General features: G+C 43.0%; 1 protein-coding gene across 13 annotated transcripts in view; it reads left to right on the forward strand.

Annotated features, from left to right (window-relative positions):
• Positions 1 to 14,972, forward strand: part of PHACTR1 (phosphatase and actin regulator 1) — a 451,342-nt gene extending 436,370 nt beyond the window's left edge. For all 13 annotated transcript variants that reach the window (XM_053250895.1, XM_053250898.1, XM_053250896.1 and 10 more), the window contains 3 exons: positions 1,171 to 1,311; positions 10,622 to 10,698; positions 13,058 to 14,972. In XM_053250895.1, the coding sequence (XP_053106870.1) occupies positions 1,171 to 1,311; positions 10,622 to 10,698; positions 13,058 to 13,073 (234 nt within the window). In that variant the 3' untranslated portion in view covers positions 13,074 to 14,972. The remainder of the gene's footprint in view (positions 1 to 1,170; positions 1,312 to 10,621; positions 10,699 to 13,057) is intronic.
• Positions 14,973 to 24,159: the final 9,187 nt, after the last annotated feature.

Genomic DNA, 24,159 nt, shown 5'->3' on the forward strand with positions numbered 1-24,159 from the left:
CACCGAGAAGAATGAATTTTGGAAAAGTCACATACATTAGCTTCATCAGAAAGAAACCCTGTTTAAACAGGGTTTTGTAGCATGTGTAAAGGGGCAATTCAGATTAATACTCCTCATATGCGATTAAAGGACATACTGAGATCACATTGGTTGTTCTTGCTGCGACCCTGACATCCTGTGTAGTGGCTGCTGTTCATCTGAATTGGCTTCTGATGTTCTGTCCTCACTGAACAAAAATAAAAATCACCCTGTTCTATGGTTTGTTCTATGGGACTCAGATTTGCTGAAATAACAAGTAGCATTTCATTATAGGAGACTAGTGGGTGAGGCCCATCATTGGCCAGCTAAAGTCATTTTGCATAGATTATACTGATAGAGAAATTCAATGTGTGTAATAGATTTTTTATTAATGTGCTTGTAAAAGGGTAGTAAAAGAATAGTTTGACATTTGAAGGATTTTGGCTTCAAATATTATTCACTTAATTACATACATGGTCAATTTGAATCTGAGAAAGAGCTGCTACTCTTGGGCGTATTGTTTTTGAATTATTGATCTGATTATTGAGTGTTAAAAATCTGTGGAGAACAATAAGAGTTAAAATCTGCTGATTATCTTCAGAATTTCTTCCAAAAGATACTTTATTTATTTATTTATTTATTTATTTATTTAAACCATTCCCCCAGCATATTCTGGTGTAAAAAGTAGTGCATTCAGTTAATTTCAATGGCAGGATTATTCATGCAAAATTTGGTATCTGTAGGTAAATCAAGAAGTATTGTATTCAGAACTTCTTCTTTATAATAATAATTTTAAAAAAATTAATCATTCAGTGAGCATATTCCATTGTAAAAAGTAGCTCATTCAACTAGTTTCAGTGGCTGGATTGTGTATGCAAAATTTGGTATCTATAAGTCATCGAGAAGTATGACATTATTTCACACAAACAAATTCTTTAAAATATATAAGATGTTTCTTAGTGGCCTGTTAATAAGAAGACAGAAAACATTTTTAATCTCCAGCACCTAGATTCTAACTTGATTCTATCCTAGATTTCTAACTTTAAAATAAAGGAATATTGCTTTTAACAAGTTTTTACTACAAGACCTTGGCAAACAGGTTTTTTGGAGAAGGGTGAAGATTTGATCCACTTTCCCCTTTTGCTTCTCTAGCTAAGTCAAAGGCCCACAGTGGAAGAGCTGCGTGAGAGAAAAATCCTCATCCGCTTCAGCGATTATGTGGAAGTGGCAGATGCTCAGGACTACGATAGACGGGCAGACAAACCATGGACGCGACTCACAGCTGCTGACAAAGTAAGTAGGAGACATTTTGGGGAAACAATCTCAGGTTTGAGCACTAGTCTAATGTGATGATGCAATATGAGGTTCCTTTCCCAGGCAACATTGTGGATGGGATAGGCCAGCTGGGTAGAGCACAAGGTCTTTGAGAAGGTGCCAGGTTTAGACTTCCTTTGCTTCTTTTTGTGCCAGATCCCTTTATTTTATTTTCTGCTGTAAACATTTGGTGGTACCTGCTTAAATTTGCATTGATTCTAGTAAAAGCAGTAGGATATTTATGCTGCCACCAAGCTTGGCAAGAGAAAAATTAGGCCTATAATTCTCTGAAAAATGCCTTTGGCGACACAACTCTAACGCTTGCTGCTTTTGCTGAGCAATTCCAGCAGAGGCATACATTTTGCAAAGTAGTTCTGCACATGACACCAAAATATAGAATGAAATTGTTTTGTTTTGTTTTAAACCCAGTACTTACCATGGTGAGTATATTCAGCAAGTGTCCATTCAGTGGCTGACATCCTAACTAATGCTGTGTGCACATGCAACACAGATCAGCACACATGCAGCACTAACCCCCATGCTATTCCCTATGTTTCCAAAGCGTGAGCACTCTTGCACAAGAGTGCAAATACTTCAGAGCTCTCTTGGCTTCCTAGAAGTGCTCTGTTCAACCAAAAACACATCCCTGAGGATTCAGGATGTGTTTACAGACTGCCCTGAAGTTTGCATTTCCCCTTCTTTTCTCATAATTCTTGTTAGCTCTTGTCAAGGGGCAGTCATGTATTTTAACAGTCAGTTTATGAACCAGGAGTCTAAAAATGTGACAGCCAGTACCATCTGAGTTGAACCAAGGTAACATTCTTTAGATAGCCTTTGACCCTAGTAGACTTATTTGCCAAAATGATCTTTGATAATGCAGTTTTCACCACCAACCCACAAAATCAGTTAATTGTATACAAAATAGCCAAAAACATCTTCTAATATAACAAACCTTGTGGTTTTTCTGCTCAGAGAATGGAAGTAGAAAAAATACAGCATTCCTTTCCCCTTTCCATAGATAAGCCAGCACATGCATAAAGTTGCACACACACAAGCTTTGTACACAAATCATAACATTTTCTGGTAGCCAGAGGCATGTATTATTAACTTTGTTTCAAAATGTATATCCCACTCTTTCCTTTAGGTTCAAAGTTAGCAACAACTTTTTGTTAAAAAATACAAAGTAAAAATCCCAGAATATACAATAAAATTTCTCCACATCTATAATCTGCCACTAATTGCAGAAAATACATGCTTTAAAAAAATAAATCTTAAATCACTTCTGAATGAATGAATAGCTTTATTACAATCAGTGATCAGTTATATATACACACAGATACTACATTCAGATAAGAAGTAAATCATAGATAATACACCAACATAGAAGCCTCATGTAACAACATCTAAAAAGAAGGGCTGGAGGTTAGCTGTTGACAGATCTTAACAGCAGCTGCACAAAATTTGGCAACCTTGTAGGTGGTAGAAGGTTTCTTACCTGCAAGGAGGAGTGTGGTGTAAAATTCAACAGTCCGGCCAGGAAAGCGTGATAACAAGGGAGAAATAAGACTGCACTAGCTATCATTATAAAAAGGACAAAGAGCAGCACATGGTGGACAGATTCGACCTCACCTGAGCCTCAGGGGCATAACCGACTGGCCAGAGGGGTTTTCAGAAACCTTCCAGATAAAACTGCTGATGGTTAGGCGTCATATCTTGCTCTGAGGAAAACCCTGTGATGGCTTGGTAAAGAGAGGGACAATAGATAGCTAGCAGGTTCCCGGTTAAAATCACCAAAACACCCTCTTATGGTCTCCGGGATGGAGCTTAAATTGTTCTGATGTTCAGTGTCCAAGACCCTGTGTTTGAGGATCTCCTTGTCTTGATTATAATCTAATAATTATTAAAATGTTCAGCAAAGAAGCTGAGTGATTACAATTTACCCATCAGTGCTCGTGACCAGGTGGATTGAAACCTATCGGCCAACATAAGAGGGATCAATCCCAGAGGGGAGAAATGTATCCTAAACCAATAACTAAGGAGTAAAATCCATGCTTTCCAAAAAGGCCCCCCCAGCCACCATTCCTCCTCCTGGGCGGCAAACAGGGAAGTTCCGCCACCCGGTTCCCTCCTGCCCCGGCCTCCCACAGGTGCCTTGACTCCACAGGCGCCTCCACCGCCGGCCCGCTGCTGCCGCCTCGCTTCTGCAGCTGGGCCGAGTACCGGCTCCGCAGCCCACCGCTTGCCTCCCAGTGCCAGCCATTTCCAGCAGGCTGGCCCGCCACCATGCTGCCACAGCCGGGCCCACCGCCACTGGAGCCAAGTACTGTTTCTGCGGCCCGCCGCTGGCCTCCACAGCTGCTGCCTGCCTCACAGTCACAGTGCCAGCCAGTCCCAGCAGGCCTGCCCGCCGCCGCCATTGGCCTGCGCCCCAGCCAGTCATCTGGCTTGCCGGGACGCACATTCCATGGCACACCCAGGAGAAATATATAGATTAATCAGAACCAATTGAACGTGATTAAATTGCAGTAAAACTGCAGTCACCCACTGGGCATGAAAGGGCATGGGGATAATCTTCACATGAAGTGCTGTTGCTATTAATAGGCCATTCCTCCTTTGGGTCTATCCCCCTTTTCACTGGGCAGGGCATTGACATATTGTACATAGAAACCATCCACCTCAATCTTATTCATGGCCCAAGTCTCTTGCAGGAAAAGAACATCGAATTTAGACAGGTATTCTGTAAAAGAGATATCTCTAGATTTACAAGCCCAACCAGATACATTCCACATGCAGAGGGAGAGTCCACGTTGATCTGATAATTCTCACTTGGATAGATCAGCAGTGGCTGCTACAGAGACCTGCTCTTCAGGCAGTAAATCACTTCTGGAAATTTCCCAGATTTAGACTATGGTAGATCTCCAAGCATCAAAAACTGGGGAGGAGGCAATTAACTATAAAGCTCTCAGTGTCTTATCTGTTTGTATTTTATATACGCTGACCATAACAAAAAAAAATTCCTTAGCAGACTGTAGCAATAGTGATAGAATAAAGGAAAGGAATCTGCTTATAGAGCACAAAACATTCTTTGGATCAAAAACTGTGACTTGGATTGTATCCAGAGGGCAACAGATCTGTAGCATCAGACTATACACCTGGGTTTGCTGTATCAGTATATCTATGCTCAAAATGCTGAAAAACAAGAAGTTTGGAGACATTGACAGTAATTCATGCAGTTCCATGGTGACACCAGAGAAAAAAAATTGAGTGGAGGCACAGAAGGGGCAAAGTGCATTTATGGATGGGTGAACTGTGTCCCACACAGGGGCGTAGCTATAATTGAGCAGATGGTTTCAAAGAACCCGGGCCCCCAAGCTCCTGAGGGCCCCCCAGCTCCACCCCTTCCTATTTTCTTCATGATCTCCCTCACTCCTCTCCCCTAGCTATGCCCCACATATTAGACTTCTGAAGCAGAAATGGGAGGCAGGTTTTGTGGGGGGGGGCACAAGATCCTTGTCTGGGGGGCACGCCCCCCTCTGGAGTCACTCCTTATGCAATTGATAAAACAGGGGAACATGACAAAAAAGCAAGTGGCATTCCTAGTCTTCCAGCTAAACAGGAAGCTCAAGGGTGACATGTGCACTATTAGTCTTTTAGATACATCATCAGGATGCCATAGATGAGACAGAGCAACAGTCACAACATTCATATTGATATTCATCTTGTGGCTAGCATCTTGATTCTTTCTCTTCTAATTCCACATGTGACAAGATGAGGTTTGATGTATGTTTTAAAGAATGTTTAGTCCTATATGGTGGTTTGGGTTTGGAATGTTATCTGGGCATACTAAGAGTCCAGCACAGATCAGCCCTGCAGCCAAGACTGGGGAATCCCTAGTGAAGAGAGAGGAAGCAGTTTAAAAGATGTTTAGTTAGAAAGCGGTTAGAGTTCAGTTGTTGAAGGGAGCAGTTGGTTCACTGTGTGAAAGTATCTGATGTACAGCCTAGGGGGAAGGCTGAAGAAAAGATGGTCCTGTGTGAACTGTGGAATATGTTTAAAGTGAACCGGCTGAGTGAGCTGTGAAGAGAAACCGTTTAAAAACAAAGATTCTTATAAGTTGTATATGCCTGAAGTGTATGAAAAGCTTCTGTTAACAGAACATTCCTGGAACCAAGCAAGTAAACTACCCAACTTTCTAAATAGAGAACTAAGCTAACATCAGAACTTATAATCAATACACTTCTATTTTATTCATCTTGACAGAATCTGTGAGTAACTTAGTCTGTACCTCCACACCTACAATACCATGTTACATCAGCAGAAAACCTTTACATACTTAGATCCTGAGATCCTGTATATTCATACAGAGACTTTAAATGGTGGTGGTGAAATAAAGGAATGTTAGTAAAAATCACACATAAATACAAATAAGTACATTCTGTGAACCCCCTTCACAACACTGTGCCCAGTAAAAAATGCAAAAGGACATTGAACTGGCTAGAACTATTCCTTTCCAAATTTGCCCCCTTCTGATTTCATTGGCACAAGGGAGATTTATTGCAAAAATGTTTTTCCAAAGGGATTTTTTTTTTAATGCTCTGAGTTTATCTTGTGCGGTGACATAATAAACTGTCTTTTGCCTGACTTCATCTTTGCTGGCTGATGCCTCCTATTTAATCTCAGATCGGGGACATGAAGAGTAATAACCTTTCAGACAGTCACTGTCGGAGTCAACAGCCTGTGTGGCCCCTTTCAAGTCCAAGGAACACAACAGCTGGCTGAAGGGAGACCGTGGAAATTTTCTTGTTTTTGTCTGTGCTGCCATATCCGAATATGAAGCAGAACTGTGCTGAAGGACAGTGCAAAAGGCAGGGGTTAATTTCTCAAAAATGAGGAGATTGACAGGTCTGTGTTTCTCAAGTTCAAGCAAAAGCCTGCCTGATGGCAAGTATACCGTCAGCCTGCAGGAACCTTATTACCTAATCCCAGAGGTGTGGGAGCACTTGGCAATGAAGCTATAGAGTCCTGCACATGCTTGACATATTATTTCATTTATTATTACTTCACATGGAGTTCCATGGACAGGCAAAATGTAATTGAAATGTCATCTTTGACATCTAAATTCGGTATGACTGGCCTAAATGACCTACATTTCAGATCCCTGCAAGGGCAATTTGGACAGCCCAGTGGCTGTCTCGCCTTTGGAAAAGCACATGCAAACACAAGTAGTTATTCGGATGCTATTTTAGAATGTATCACGACTGCCCCAAGACTCTGGAATGTGCTCCCTCCTAAAAAATAAGAGCCTCCCCATCTCGGACAACTTTTTTAAAGTCCTGAAAGAATCATTTTTTTCACCCAAGCTTTTTAATTTGACTGCGGTTTTAAATTGTTTTTGTTTTACGTTGTTGTGAACTGCCCAGAGACCGAAGTTTGGGGCAGTCGACAAATTTGAGAAATACAGAAATAAATGCATTTGGTTTGATTCATTTAGACCTCACCTGAGACAATGGTTTCCTCTCCCACTGCGAGGCTTATGCAAAGCTAGGAAGATTCTGTTATCAAATGTTACTGCAGTTGTGAATGGTCCCTGGGCTTATATTGTATACATTTTTGCTTACAGAGAATTGCCATAGACTGCTACTATTGCATTTCATTGCCATTTGGCTCCACTGCTTATCATTTTTAATACATTTCTAAATGTTGTGTGTTTGTACACACACACCCCAAGTGTTTAGAGCTCTTTGTATATCTTGTGAAGTGAACTCTAGTCTTTCATATATCTGGTGAAGTGACTCTCTCATCTTTAAGGTGCCATAAAAATCTTTGTTGTTTTTGCTGAAGCAGACTAATATGGGCATCCTTCTGGAACATGGAAACTAACTAAAACATAGCCTGTTGCAATGTATGTTTGTTGAAGAGCCCCACCCAACCCTTATATGTTCAAAGCACTTCACAGAGCTCTTCTTGGTAATCCTTACAAAACCCTGTCAGAATTGTTAACTCCATTTTGTAGATCAGGGCTGTGGCTGAGAGATGGTACCTTCCTTAAACCACTCCCAGCTGAGGTAAGACTTGTGCTGGGAAGCGAGCTCACATTCTTAGCCTTTTTATTCGACAGGGCTTAACCCATGGAGAGGAGAGCTGGTCCTGTGGCAGCAAGCATGTCTTGTCCCCAGAGCTAAGCAGGGTCCACCCTGGTTGCATATGAAAGGGAGACTAGAAGTGTGAGCACTGGAAGATATTCCCCACAGGGGGATGGAGCCACTCTGGGAAGATCAGAAGGTCCCAAGTTCCCTGCCTGGCAGCATCTCCAAGATAGAGCTGAGAGAGACTCCTGCCTGCCTGCAGCCTTGGAGAAGTCACTGCCAGTCCGTGTAGACAATACTGAGCTAGATATACCTATGGTCTGACTCGGTATATGACAGCTTCCTATGTTCCATTTTTGTGTTTGACCCTATGCTTCCAAAACAGATGCCTTAAGAGGTACAGGACTCTAGGTTTGCACAGCAGAGGGCATTCCTTGAGTTTTATTATTGTGACTCCCCACCCCCACCCCAGTCGCAACAGCAGGAGTATTGCCTTTCTGGAAACATGATAGAGGACCAGTGTTCCCTCTAACAGGGATTCCCAGATGTTGTTGACTACAACCCCCATAATCCCAGCCAAAGGCCACTGCAGCCAGGGATGCAGGGAGTTGTAGTGAACAACATCTGAGAATCCTTGTTAGAGGGCCCATCTTGTTTTCAAATTTGTCTTAATGTCACGCAGCATGTCAGAAAACTCCCAAAGAAACTGGCCAACGTCCTGACTAATGAAGTAGTGGATCAAAATAGGATCAAAATAAGAGGATCAAAGGAAGATCCTTTGAGGATCAAAATAACAACCTTTCCAGACTAACACCACCAGCATTCAAATGCGGGGCTGATTTTTAATGACTTTCCCTTCCCCAGGAAGCCTTCCGTGCCACCAAAAATGTGCATCTGAGGACTACACACATTAAGGACATATTTTCAGGTGGCACAAAGGGTTTCCTGGGGAAGGGAAGATCATTTTAAAAACACACACACACTGCCATGTGAGTGCTAGTGCTGTTAGTCCAGGCCTGCTCAACTTTGGCCTCTCAACTGTTTTTGGACGACAACTTCCTTAATCCCCAGCCACAGTAGCCAGTAGCCAGGGATTATGGGAGTTGTAGGCCAACATCTGCAGGAGGGCCGAAGTTGAGCAGCCCTGTGTTATTCTGATCCTCTCACTGCACCAGTACTTCCTTAGGATGTTGGCCATTATCCAAATAAAATGTCTAATATCAACAACAAAACTAGTGAGCCAAGAGTAAATGGTATTTGGTCACTGCTTGTGCCAAGCAAAATGGACAAACAGCAGATGAAGGAAAGGCAAGGGAGGCAACAGGTCCCATCAGCTTTGCAAAAAAACATGGCAACAATGATGAACATGCTCAGAGTTAATGGCAACCTGCACTGGTTTCCACATGTTGGCAACTTCAGTACATACCATGGCTGGAGACGTCAGGCTTTGTGCCCTCCCCCTGCCCACTTATAGCCTGTTCAATTAATGAAGAATAGCTTTGAGGCATTTGTGGGAAAGATGCTTCATTGCTCTCCCCGTGTGGTCTTCCAAAGCTCAACACTGGCAGCTTTTCAGGCAATTCAGAACTTGTCTCTTCCATCTGTTTGTTTTTCTTACTCCAAGGTTTGCTCTTGTTAACATACAATGTAGAACCATAACAAGCCATGATTGTTTTCCCATCATTTACAAAGCAGTCATCCTTAGGGAGACATGGTTCACTGTAACACAGCCCTTCTTTCATCTAATGATCTAATTGTTTCAGGCCCTTTCCCCTTTTTTATACAAGGATAGCAATCCTATGCTTGCATTCTTAGAGGAGGAAGCCCCACTGAACTGTAGCACTTTCTTTTAAGTAGGCATGCACAGGACCTGAGTGCAGAACACACTTGCAAATAGGCACCATCATTTTTACCAGACCAGTCTGCAGCACATTACTGATGCATCTGAGAATTTCTTAAGTAACGGCTCTGGCAAGCTGATCACCTGAAAAGTATTGTTACTTGCTGTGAGCAAGTGGATGACCAGGAAACTTTCTTGAGACCCATTGAGGAATAGCTGTCTATCCCACCACTTTGCCACCACATGTGGAGGATCCACCCTGCTGCTTATACAAGACACAGATCTCCCCAAACATTACAAGTTTAACTGCTGCCACCAAGTAGATAGGGATGTGCAAACCAGTTCGAATTTGAACTGGTTTGAATTCGATCCAGGGTGGTTCGAAGGTTCGAATTCGAACTGAACCAAACCATCAGGTTCAAGCTGCAAGTTCTAATTCAAACCGAACAAGGGGGTGGTTCTATTTGAACCAGTTTGGACAGCCAAAAATTGGTAGGATGGTAGCTGGCACCCAGGGTTACCTGCCACCCAAACTCCAAAGCAATTGGACACGCATACGATTTTTTATTAATTTTTGGAAATTATTTATATTTTTTTCTCATAGGTTATAATGGGACTCAAATGAGGCCATTATACCTTATTGTGGAGCACCCATGGTTGCCAACAACCACCCAAACCCTGAAGCAATCGGACAGTCCTATAATTTTTTATGAATATTTGAAATATTTTCAATTATTTTTCTCATAGGGTATAGTGGGACCAGAACCAGCCCATATCCCCTATTGTGGAGCACCTAGGGGCACAAAAGTGGGGTGGGTGGTAGACAGACAGGGGTGCCTACCACCCACAAAACCCCAAGGCAATTGGACATTCCTCTGATTATTGGTGAATTTTAAAATTATTTTTGAATTCCTCATAGGGAATAATTAGGATTGCAGCAAATGTATATCTTCACGTTGGTGGGAAAGGGGTGTCCTAGAGCAGAGTGTGGTAGGTGGTAGTTCCTAGGGTGGGCAAGGAAGCTATCAGAATTATTTGAAAGGAATTGGGCAAAGGGCTGATTTTTAAGTGATTTTTGAAGTTTATGCGTCTTTATACTCTATTTACAATAATAAGTATACTCTATTTACAATAATGATGAGGTTTGTACATATTAATACAATTTACAATTCATTTAGAATACAAAGGCCTATTTACAAAAATTAGGAGGTCTAGGCCTCGTTCCTCTACAAGACCCCTTTTTTCACTTTCTCATTACTGACAGCAGTTCTACCCTCTATTGATAGTTTCAGAAGCCATATAGATATTCATATTCCACATCTCTGTCCAGCTGTATATTTACAAGTTTCTTTGTCATTTGCAGGCAGCAATTCGCAAAGAGCTCAATGAGTTTAAAAGCACTGAAATGGAAGTTCATGAATTAAGCAGGCATCTAACAAGGTAAGAAGAGTCTTCTTCAAGAGTATCCGTGAATAATGCTGATAACGCTGTTTTTCCTTTGGAAGCACAGATGTCATAAACTTTATATCCAGTCCCAACTGTTTGCTGACTTCACTTTAGTCATAAAGTTACAGAGATCTCATTGGATGTAGTTACTCCTTTAAGTGGTGTTTGAATGATCAATCGCCACGATACTTATTTAACAGTCATCATTACTGGGCTACGAATATGACAAATATTTATATACTGCTTTTCAACAAAAGTTCCCAAAGTGGTTTACATATAGATAGATAGATAGATAGATAGATAGATAGATAGATCAGATTAAATTAAATTAAATTAAATTAAATTAAATTAAATTAAAATTGCTAAAATGGCTCCCTGTCCCCAAAGGACTCTCAGTCTTAAAAAGTAACATAAGATAGACAGCAACTGGAGGGATGCTGTGCTGGGAATGGATAGGGCCAGTTACATACTGTGCACGGAGACATGGGTGGCTTGAGCACTGCCTACGCCCCTGCACGCATGTAAACAATTGTGAGGAGGTGGTGCCACAAGGTAGCAATGCTCGGTGATCTGTGTGTAGAGTTGTGCAATGTGACACCCATTGGAAATAATGGGGGATGCATCATATAACTCCAGGCACAGAGCCCTTACTGCCGATCACTGCTGCCCTGCAGCACAGCCTCCTTGTTTGGGCAGTGCTCAAGCCACCCGCGTCCCCCTGCATTTGAGCATTTGAGCATTTTGGGTTGCAGATCTCAAACTGGAGAACTGTTCTGCCTCTTTAAGAGACCTGTAGCCTGAAGATGTATCCATTCTTCCACCATGGATCTGCTGGAGCAAGTATGACTCTTTTTTGCCCTGTAAAGGCGAGCAACAAGTCAGGAGGAGAAGCAAGGGAAGTGTTGGCTTCTTCCTGTGTTGTGGCGGCATTGCTGTTAAAGAGACAGAAGGCTTCTCCAGATTATGTTCTGGCAATGCTGTGGGCATATTTATATCAAAAGATGCACATATACTGCCAGAGGTAAGTACATAGCCGTATAAAACTGAAAGCTACTAGCGTTGTGCCAACTTGGGTATTAATTCCTGTCAGGGATTATCCATGATATTGCCTCTGATTATCAGCTTTAGGAGACCAATGGCAATCTTGTTACTGTGTCTCAGGTCAAGCTATAATGCTCCTGATTTATTCCTCTTCTGGAAGGCTATACAATGGTGCTCTTTCCATATTACTTAGTGGTATTTTGTTGTGGGTATGAACTCACAGAAGTAACACATACCACATACGACAGACAAAGAGCATCATATAATTTTGATACCCAGAAATCTCAGATGCCATGAAATATGTCCAGAGTGGAACTGTCATGGAGTTTTGTGTTTGTGTGGTGAGTATTTGTGCTTGTGAGTATTTGTATGGGGAATGTTTTCATATAGGAGTTTATTATTACTGTGCTGGTTTGAAAATGTTGACATTGAGGTGGACACAAATTGTTTTGCTCCTACAAGTCCATTTGACATATTTTGTAACTGTATTTATAGCTACCTAGTACATCTGTGGATCATTGTTTTAGTGTTCCCAAGATAGTTTTCTGCTAATTCCCTGTTTTATTTTGGGAACATGCCTAAAAATAAAAAGTAAGGAAAGAAAGAATACCCCTGCTGTTAGAATTTTAGTAAAGCCTACAGCAAAGTGCTTGTTCAGACATTTACTTCCCCTTACCCCTGTACTCAGGGAAGGATCAGGAATGACCTGCTGGCTCACGCTATCTCTTCTCCCTGTCCTCTTGAGATGGGCAGAAGTAGCAGCCACAATGGGAAATTCCCTATTTATTTGAACATAGGATCCTAACTGACCCTGTGAGATGAAACAAGTATGCTTGGATTCTATGCAGGTTTGAGTTTTCCAACATCTCATTTGTGATGCTCTTGAGTACTCAGCATCTTTAATTTTTCCTAAGATAACTCGTTCATTTCTCCTTGCATTTTGAAGTGTGATAGTACAATTTCTGAAATGTTCTCTCCCTCCCTCCCTTCACTGTGGCTGGAACCACTGCCCCCTCTCCCCCATCCTTGAAACAAGCCCTCTCAGCAGCTGCGGCCTCCACTTTAAAAATAGTGACAGTCACTGTCCTAGCCCCTGGGTTTCAGCAGATTGTTGCTGTTTCCCTACCCAGTCTTCATACATTCCCCCTGTAATGAAACGGAGCTGGGAACTAATCCCACTAGCTGTGTTCTTACTGAATCTGTTGAACCACTTCTCTGATTATATGCAGAAGATAGTGTTTCTATTGAAAATTAGCAGGGTTTTTTTTTTCAGTTCACTCTCATTCTCTCTCCTTTTCTTTCTTCCTTTTAGGTTCCATAGACCATAGAAGTTCACTCCTACGTGAATATGACACCATCTTCAAAACGTAACTGAAAAGAACCATAAGTGCTGGTATTATTCACTTCTCTGTTACGTACAATGTAAATCTTCTGAACTGCCTTTTTAAAAACAAAAATCAATTAAAACAGGAAGGAAAAAAAGGAAACTATATTCCCCTGTACTGGGTAGAACTATATCAGAAGACCTGTTGGCACAACCCTTAGCAGCTGAAACCACCCACGGCAAGAATCATACCAAGAGTTGGCACTTCCATTTAAAACTCTCCGCTGTGTGAATTCCCCATACTCATTCAAAACCAGCCGCTCATGCATACTGGCTTTCTTCAATCACCTGTTATCCCTCCAACCATCTTTCACCTGACTCCAAAGAAAACTAAGGCACTTGGTGCTGACCCAGACATGACGAACAAATGCTTCAAGAGGGCCTACTCTTCTTCTGGGTCAACACACTTCTACCAAACACTTCTTTCTGTTTGAGAGCACCTTAGAAAGATCAGGAGGGTGAAGACCCACTCTGAGGATCTACCTATCTTTTGACACTTTCTGAGAATTGTCCCTGGAGGATCTTTTGGTTGGCTGGCTGGCTTTTGCAAGGGAACCACAAGAGGATTCCTCATCATACATCTCTTTAATTCAAGTGACTCCTTTGCTGCAAAAGCAATTTTTGAAATGATGACAGATACAGGGAGATTTGGGAACAAGCTTATCTTTACAAGCTGAACAAGTCAGGTTGCCTTCTACCCTGCTTAATGCTTCATGGTCACATTTGCACCTATGCAGAGGTTGGCTGGCAAAGCAGCTGTGCTGGGTAACCAAATCTATATGGCACACTAACTTTGCATTCTGTAAGGTACAAGGTGGAGAAGAATGGAGCTCAAGATAACTGGAGGGCCAATTTTACCCTGTAAGCATGGTGTTTTGTTTTGTTTTTAAGAGCAGGGGTTTCTGTTTTGTAGAACACTACCTGGTGTAAATAACAAAATATGAATAGCTCAGTATGATACTGAGAACCAAAGCATTTGGCAGAAAGCTCAAGGTGGGGTTGTTGTTTTTTGTTTTAAAAGTATTGGCTCTTTTCTTTTAATTAGTAAAGCGGCCCGTGCACACTGGAAAGCATTATAGGCCAAATCGATCAAAGCACTGGAAAGCTAGGCCTACCTAGCGAACAGATCGTTATTTGGTTCATGTTTGCATCTATTTGATGTCACTGGAGCAAAAGCTTCATTCTCTTTCAGCAGCTGAGCCCTTAGCTACACCCATCCCAAGCAAACCGTTATAGCTATGATGGCTTCATGCTCAGACTTTTTCACTGATGTAGGAACATAATGATAATGTCTAGTCACTTGCTTTGGAAAGTGTGTGCAGGAGGCATCACTTTTCTTTAAAGAAGAACACTTGTCACCCTACATTCTTGCCTCACACATTAAAATTCTTTCCACAGAATTCCATTCAAGGATTGTCTAACTGTTAAAGGGTTGAAGAAAACCCTCCCCACTCCCCGAGTAAAAAAAATTGGCTTGACAAGTGATTCTTGAATTCATCCTGAAAATGAGGGCAGAACAGTGAGAAGTATTTAGGAACAAATGTGCAAAACACTTTGTTTCGGAAGGAAGGAGGGCACACTGAAAAAGTCTGAAAAATAAAGGGATTGTCCCATTACCATTAGGGATGTGCACGGAACCGGTTCGGAGGCTCTTTATGGGAGAACCCTTATAGGAGAACCTTATGGGAGAACCCTTTACGGGCCTTCCTTTATGGGCCTCTGAACCAGTTCGAAGAACCAGAGGTTACACCAGTTCGAAGGCAGCGGGGGTGCCACTTTAAGAGCGGGGTAGGGTGCACTTACCCCTCCTGCCTCTTTCCCACCGCCGGCATCCTTTGTTTATAAAGCTAATTGGGTCAGCAGCGTACCTCCCTGCCACCCTGTTGGCCGAATATGGCTGGAAGTCCCCGACACACCTGCATGCGCTGGGGACTTCCAGCCATATCCAAGCAACGGAGCAGCAGGGAGGAACGCTGCTGTCCCGATTAGCTTTCTAAACAAAGGACACTGGCAGGGGGGAAGTGGTGGGAGGGGTAAGTGCACCCTCCCTCACTCTTAAAGCGGCACCCCCACCACCTTCGAAGTGCCCCATCCCGATTCAGTGCACATCACAAATCACCATTGGTTAGCCCACCAAGTCGGTAGATACTTGGGCTGGGCACATTATACTTCCTGGGGCAGGCAGGGTGGGTTGAAACTCCTGTTCTTTCATCCAGTCAGCGCACACACATGCTTTTAGCATATTTTTAAGGAGGTCCACTTCATATGTTGAAAACTGTGGTCTTAGAGCATCTAGTTCTGTTCAGATTCCCTAGCATTATAATGTAGTTGGATGTTTGTACATCATATCTTGGCCTTTTGGCTAAGCTCAAGTGTTTGATATTTGTACAACATCCCTAATGACACAAGGGCTTCTACTCCTCATAAGACTTGCCTGCTCCTACCAAAAGAGAGCACAGCAAAATGCAGGCAGTTCAGCATTGCTTGCACTGCTGTCTATGTGTAAACCCCTGCCCATGCTGTTATGGAACAGGGCAGTTCTGTTCTGATTTCAAGTTATTCAAACACAGTTGTGTGATGGGACATCCATTGAAAGTAAAGGGCATCACATCACACAACTACATTTGGGCAACTTAAGCTGGAGCAGAACTGCTCTGTTCTGCAACAGGGCAGGTGGGAGGTTGCGCACACACACACTGTGCTGTATGTGGACTGGTGATGATAGTTGCAGTTTTGCCTGATGCAAAAGGATTTCTGAACAGTGTTTAGATGTTATACAGTACACTGTATTTGTCTGCAGTTGTGGAATTGCATGTCAAGGGCTCAGGTGTGTTTGTCATGCTGTTGTGTTCAGTGCAGTATAGGACAAAGTTTAGCATCTTTTTTGACTGGCTAGGAGGAATTTTCTCTCACATGTTCCAGGTGACAAAAACCTCAATGTTGATTGGTGTGCGGATTGATCTCCTGTATGCTTCCAATTAAAATATAAAATTATATGGCCACCATTACAAAACATGCTGGTAGAACTTTTCCTCCTCCCAATCGCAGATTGCTAAATGCTGCAGTAAAACAAGCATTGAACAAAAAAGTGTATCAGTAACAGTCAACTGAATCCTAAGTGTACTCATTGCAAATATAGGGAACCTTACAGTCCTCTGCCCCAGAACTCTAGAGGAAGTTGAAAAAAAATGATTTCATGGGAAGAAATTTTTGGAAAGTGTGATTCTGCTTTAGTAAGGATAGCAATGCAATTGGCTGAAGTAAATGATAGGCTCCTGTTTCCCCCCAAGATTAATTTCCAGGTGGGTTGAGCAATCACCCTAATAAGCTAGCTTCAATAGTTGTTCCCCATTTTCAGTTTTGGAGTGCATGCTATCTGGGGGCATTTTTTACAATATTATTATGTATCTTTTCGAGACGTAACTCAGTCCAAATTCACCCATGTGTAAAAGGACACTGTCAGTGACTACATATAGTACTTCACTGCTGAGATCCTTGCTCCCCCATCAAAATGCAAATAAACTGATTTGGAAGAGGCAGTCCACAAGATGACTCACATACTGCACAGTGTTCCATGTTCATGTTGCACACCATGGGCACTCCTGCACCTTCCAAATGCAAGTTGCACTGAAGCACACTTGCACAAATACTGAAATTGCCTGAAGAAGTTGTGTGATCACACAGCCTTGTTCCCAATGGTTGAGCCATTGTGCAAGGCATTGTGCGCTCTAGCACTACTTGTACTTGGAAGGTGCAGAAGTGCCCATTTGGGCAAAAATGGCTGCAAAACACTGCGCAGCATGTGAGCTGCTATTGCCATTGTGCCTGTTGGTACACTGGCAAGATCTGGGGATCCATTCTGCTCACTCATTACAGACTTCCTTTCTTTGTACGCAGAGGGATACCATGTAGAGTCTCTTGCACTGAAGAAGACACCCCAAAATCCTTGGTGGGTTGGATCAAAAACAGCTGTTCTGAGTGCTCAGCATTCCTACTGTACTCCAAAACAAATTATTGGATCAGGGCAAAATGCTGACCTACTTCCAGAAAGAAGCAGTAAATAGAAGGGCGTGGAGAGGTCTCTAATGGTAATGCCTGCTTATCCAGTGAAGCTCTTGTAGGAAAAGAGTTTACTTCTCAAGACTTTACTGTGTACCCACTCAGTGAATCACTCCTGCCCCCCCCCATGATTAAATGGCTGACAACAATATTTATTTAAAAACCGTGTACTCCCCACCTTTCTTGCCAAGATAAGGTGGCTTACCATGAAATAAATATAATCATAAATAAGGACAATAATAGCATATAAATATAAAGCAACAGGTTCACTGTGCATCCCATGATGTACTCCTGTGGAACCCTTTCCCCCTCTGAAATGGATGGAGATGGGCAAAAGTTCTGCTTTACTGCTGCCCAGCTCCCATTCATTTCAATGCTGGGTTATTTGATAATGGGGATGCCTCCTTTCTAACAAGTAAGCAGTGGACTTCTGCATTCATTCACATATGCCTCTATTCACATTCAGATGAGGGTTATCACACACAAATCTGCAATTTCACTTAATTATGTAGACAATGTTTTTGTTCCTCAAGGGTAATAATGACATAAAAGGGCACAGCTGTTGCCTCTTCGAATGGCAAACAGGGTTGCAAATGTCTCTCTCTTCTCCAACCTGCTCATCCATCTTAACTTCATATTGTATAAGTGGAAAAGCAAGGAAAAGGTATATAGAGCGCTTGCCCATGCATCTCAGTTATGCTGGAATCAGTGCATTTTCTGATTACGTCCAAGTCAAGTGTATGTACATAGTTTTGTCTTTGTATAGGAGTGAATGTGGTGACAGTCAAGCCTGTGATCTTCCAGTATTGTAATTTAACAGATTATGGCTGTATGGAAAACAAACAAAACAAAATGTAAATACCTAGAAGAAACACTAAACTGAATCTCTACATCCTAGGATTTTGTACATATTGAAACTGCATGGTATTTAAATTGTCTCTGATGTATGCAGTTTCTTTAAAAAAACATTTTAAAAGAAAAACATATTCTTGTCTTGTTACTTTTGTCAGTCACTCTAGTATTTATTACAGGTGAACTGGGAACCAACTGGTTGTAGGCAAGGGGCACAGCTGCAGAAGACAGAAACACAGCAGCTAAAAGCTCTGGTGAGCCTCCTTAACATCTTGCAGAATTGTAAACCCAGTAAAAATAATCAGGAAGACAGATAAACTGCAGGGGTAAATTAGTATCAGTTTAGCAATTTCTCGGAGTCTGTCCATCGAAATGAATTGGGACTCTGGCTCTGTACATTTCTTGGGATGAAATGCTTCATTTCTCAAAAAGGTATGTAAAGCTTAGCTATCTATCATCAAACTAATATTTCTGCAGAAACGTCCACTGGTGCCATATCACTTAATTCCTAAGGAGGGGTCAAAGCTCCCTGGAACTTATGGTGGCCCGCATGGTCCACAGCATAATGTGGGCAGTTCCAAGCCACTCACACAGCTATGGGCTCCTACGGCATTGCTTAGTTTCCAATCTTAGTAGCATGCCCAGTAGGGCATGCTACTTTAAGTATTTGCACTCTTCAGTGCAAGACTCCTGGTGGTTGTCAGCCACAGTACTCTGACCTGGATGCCTTTCCCCTGATACCACTGTATAATTCTCTACATTGCATCAGTGAACACATGGCTGATTGAGCATAATGAAAGGGGTGGGGTTGAGTATTATACTAGATCATAGTCTTTGTCTTGGAGCAAGCTCACGTGAGGGGAAGAAAAATGCTGAATCATCCCTGCTGAGCTTTCTGGCTAAGGATTCTAAAACTTTCCTGTTATTTCTGGTAGGTTCTAAAGGCTGCCACCACCACACAGAGGCGTATCCAGAGAAAATAGCGCCCAGGGCAAGCACTGAAATTGTTGTCGTCCACCCCCCACCCCCCGCTTCCCCGGTCCTAGTCCAGCACTGCTTTACATTACATGGGGTATATGCAATCATTCAGGTCTATTTGCCAGGAAATTTAGATTGGACCCTGCTTCCCCCTGTGCTTACTGCTGTGTAAAGCCAGAAGCTGCCCTCTGCCATAGTTTCCTTATCTTATTTTCATGATACCCATCTCCCCCCCCCCTTTTTTTGATAAAGCTATTACTGTAGAGGTACCTTGTATATGAGAAGTAAATTGCTTAAATTCACATGGCTAAGTAACTACTTCAGAAGAAACAAGGTCTCTTACAGCACCTTGAAGACTAACATGGCAATTGTAGCCTAGCCTTTTTGTGGACTTGAGCTCTACTCTTCCTTTGAGGTAGATGAGTTCACACACACACACACACACACGCAGGCAGGCAGGCAAAAACACCTAAGCTGACAATAGGTTCTCTGGTACATACATACATACATAACACACACACACACAAATCTTTGAAGGCACAACCAACACTTTTTTTAAAAAAGTCTGTGATCTCCCAGTTTGCCTCTTGTCTTGCTAAAAGATATTTTAAAAAGAGGTGGAGAATACTAAATTATTATTATTTTTAAAATCACCCAGAGAGCAGCTTTTAATTGTTCAGTATATATGTGCGTGTGTATGTTTTACATCACTACAAACAAACTGGTCCTTATATACACCTGGACTCTTGTCTAGGCACGTGTATGTTTTTTTCAAATGGTGACAGTACACATTTCCATTAAAAAAAACCCAAAAAGCCCAAGAAACAAGTAAGAAAGAAAGACCTCATGGGGCCAGGCAAATAAAAACTCCTCTGACTCCCCACTTCAGGCAGCTTCCGAGTGTGTGTGTGTGCGTGTGCTCAGGCAGGAGACACCGCCTGCTCTTGCCAGCCTGCTGCGTGCCTGCGCCAGCCAGAGACTGGGGAGGGGGACAGGAAAGCAATATATAAAGGACTAGTAGCAGTTGATAGACCTCTTAGCATCCACACTTAGTAAATGCCCACGCTGTGCTTGCTTCTAATTTACTCTTGTGATACCTGATCCTACAAATGTTCAAAAGCACAAGGGTTCTCAAGCTTGAGTCCCCAGATGAAGTTGGACTACAACTTCCATAATCTCAAACACAATGGACATCTGGGGACTCAACTTTGAGAACCGCTGCCTTAGGGGAAATTACATTGGAAGGAAATGGATAATCAAGGACATGCAAATACTTTCATGATCATCCAAAGTGGTGGTGGGGGGAGAAGATTTTATAAATATCAGCGATTCCAACCACTTTCAGATCACAACTGTTTCATCAGTCTGCTGCACAGTGAACCAGAAAATTCCTGGTAGCGATAAATGGCACGTAGACGCGGGAAAGTGAGCAAAGGAAAGACGAGGGGCTCCTCTCCACCCCAGGGGAAGCACAAGCCAAGCGCCAGCCTCAGCATACTGCAGAGAGTGCAATCCTCCTCCCCGCTTGAACGGACGGCTCTAAGAGCCAAGGTGCAGCAGGAAGCAGGACTTGGGGATGCAATCACACACACACACACACACACACACACACACAGAGGCTAGAAAGCAGAGGCGTATCTAGGGAAAATAGCACCTAGGGCAAACACTGAAATTGCGCCCCCTGTCCAAGTATCTGACACTCATCTTTGAGATAACTTTACCATAATATCAGCTGAAAAATACAAGTCAGTCTTGTTAATCTTTTAATATTTCAAAAACTATTTTAGCAGTGGACTTAGCCAGACCAAAAAAATGCTGGAAAATTGCAAATTTCAGTATGCTGGGGCTCATGAAATACCCAAATAGTATGTGGAGGTGTACTTGGAAAACTAAACAGAAGTGCCTGTCTAATTCTCTACTATGCATTGTAGCATCACTATTACATACGTTTTAAAAATAAATGGAGAATTTGACTTTTCCCAGATACTCTGTAAATAATTAAAGGATATGCAGAGTAAACTGTGTCACTGCTTGGAATATATTCTAGTATTTTGGAAAGACAGTTAAAATGAGAGAAAGAGAGCAAGAAACTCCCAGTGGGCCTTAATATTAAGGATTTCACACTGATTCAAAGACAAACTCACCATTAATAACCATATTAGCAAGACATCACATTTAACTCACTTATCACAAGAAGCAAAGTAAGAGCAAATGAATACAATCCTAGCTCATAAGCATCAGCTCAGTATTCACAAGCCCTGATTATCTGCACATAGTGCCAATCTGAATATGTGTACAGTGACTTATATTATATATTATTATTTTTTTACCTGTAGCTCCTTCAGGGGGCTTCCTAAAGGCTGGGGGGGTTGCAAAGGTTCCTCCTCCCCCCACTGGTCTCGAGGGCCTCGCAGGGACCATTTGAGCATGTGCAGTGGCCATTTTAAAAAAATCTTTTTTTTTAAATGGCCACTGAAAACTAAATGGCCACCACGCATGCTCAAATGGCCTCTGCAAGGCCTGGCATGACCTAGGGCCTCACAGAGGCCATTTGAACATGCACGGTGGCCATTTTGTTTTTGGCAGCCATTTTTTTAAAAAAAATTAATTTTACAAAATGGTGCCCCCCTTCAAGTGGCGCCCAGGACACGTGCCCTGCCTACCCTACCCCTAGATACGCCCCTGCTAGAAAGGGGTGGGGTGGGGAGGAGACACTCGCTTACTGCAGAGCAGAGGTGCTGCGGAGGAGGGCTGTATCCAAACAACTCAAGGAAACTCTCTAGGGAGTCATGATGAGAAGAGGCAGCACACTAAAGCTCATACCTATTTCTTGGCAATATGTGTCCCACACTTACTTGGTAGTATATGTCGTAGTCCCCTCAACAACAAAAAATCTTTACTTCCGCGTAAACAACAACATGCAAAGGATAAGCGCTTGCCACTCCTGGAGTTTTTACAGCCTCAGTCCTTCCAAATCTAGCACTACTAAGGGGCGAGGGAGAGGCGTTTGCAATACAAAATGCAGCACTCTTTATCTTCAGCCAGGAGCAGAGCTATTAAAGCAAGACTCTGAAGTTAGCTACTGTTTGCTTCGCGAGCTGTGACTCAAACAACCCGTTTGAAGCAGGCAGAGCTAGGGGTAAACTGCAGCACATCTTTCCGCTATGGGGGGAAATGTTGTGAAGTCTCCTTCCACTCTACCAGTGGCCAGAACAACTCAGAGGAACAAACCTTACCCAAGCTAATGGAAGCCAGATGCCGATCCTTCCATCGCCATCCGCTTTGTCTGACTTAAAACTCCAGACACCACGAGCTCAGCACAGACCCCAATGAGGAAAGGGGGTGCGGTGTGCCCATTTTTTGTCTGCTGCAATCAGAAAGTAACTTGCAGGCAAACAATAGTTACAACTTTAGGCTCACAAACTGCAGGCAGAAGCAGAACACGATGACTTGTTATTTCTGTGCAGCACACACAGCACAGGAACTATCTACCAGCATGGAGTACATTGCTAATCTCGTCGTCTCTCTCCTCCATCCAACCACGTGGTCGTCTTGTGGGTCAGGCAGGCATGCGCTGATTCTGGCGGGGGCACCTCGCAGGCTCTCTTCGACTCCGCCAACCAATGGGAGGAAACAGCGCCCGCCCGCTGGCATCACCAGCATTCCCTGGACTCAGAGATCTCGTGACTAGTGAGTCACACTTGCGCAAGTGGAGGGGTGCGGGCCGCGGTGGCAGTGGTGAGCAGCGGACCCATCTGGCAGCGCAAAGCGCCCCCGCTGGGGGTGGGGAATTTAAAAATATTATTATTATTATTATTTTTTAAAAAATGGTTTTTTTTAAAAAATTAATAAAAAATTTTGTGGTGGTTGGGGGCGGGTGGTTGGTGGAGGGGCATGGCAGGCACATTGCACCCACCCTGCAACTGGCACCCAGGGCATGTGCCCTGCCTGCCCTACCCTGGTTATGCCCCTGCCACCACGTGCTTATTGACAGAGCTTAACCCTCCCCTCTCCGGGCTTGGGGTGGAATCCCAGAGAAACTCTTTCTCTTGCTATTGGAAAAGTAAACAAAAATCCTCCATGTATAAGCCTACACATGATGAGAAAACGGATAGCTGCTGAACATCTGAGGATGTGCTTGCACCAGATAAACCCTCCTTCAGCCCTCCACCTTCTCCTGAGTTAAAAACCCACTGGGAGAGGCTTGTAAAAGAAACAAAAAAAAACAGTTTTATTCAAATGCCACGGACTGCTTCCGTCTGGCTTCCTCCGTTTTTAGTTACAGATAAAAATACTCAGTAGGTTACAAGAATACTTCAAAAAGCACCCCGAATGATGTTGGGGCAGCTTGCTTTAAAAATCTTGGTTACCCAGTTGCAAGGAACAGGTATGTAGGGAAATACAAAAGCACCTTTAAAAGCTTACATAGTCTTTTGCAACACACTGGCTGGTTGAGCGAAGGCTGATGTTTCTTAGTTTAGTTACGTTACAGGTAAGCAATAATAGACCAGTATCAGGGATATACAACGCACACACCAAAGAAACAGAAAATCTAGTGCAAAATCTGACTAAACAAACTTTCCCTAGACTAAACTTCCCGAAGTTAAAGACCAGGCTTCCTTTGCCTTGAACTCACCCAAACCCTGGTTGAGAATTCAAGCCCCTGCGGTTCTATCTTCCAAGAGCTGTAGTCATCTTCCTGCAACCATCCTCCATGGCTGCATGTGTCCTCCTGCACCTCCAGCTCAGCTTCTTCTAACAAAGAAACTCACCTTCCTCCCAACAGCTCTCTAGGTCCCACCCACCTGGTGAGCTGATCCCAAGTGGTCCCTTGTGCCTATCCCAAGTGGTTTCGGGGCCAATGCACGTGCTGGTCACATGCTTGATCTGGTCTTTTACTCTGATTAGGGTGGTGTTCCGTGGGTGGGGACTCCTGTGATTTCCCCATTGTCATTGACAGACCACCATCTGGTTAAGGTTGACTCACAACCACGTCCCCCCCCCCCGCAGGGGTTAGGGGGCCTATTAGGATGGTCTACCCAAGAAGGTTATTGGATCCAATAGGATTCCAAGAAGACTTAGAAGGATTTAGTGTTGTCTACCGGTGATCCTGTTGAGGCCCTGGTGGAGAACTGGAACAG

This window comes from Hemicordylus capensis, chromosome 4 (genome assembly GCF_027244095.1).
Source record: "Hemicordylus capensis ecotype Gifberg chromosome 4, rHemCap1.1.pri, whole genome shotgun sequence".
Lineage (NCBI taxonomy): Eukaryota > Metazoa > Chordata > Lepidosauria > Squamata > Cordylidae > Hemicordylus > Hemicordylus capensis.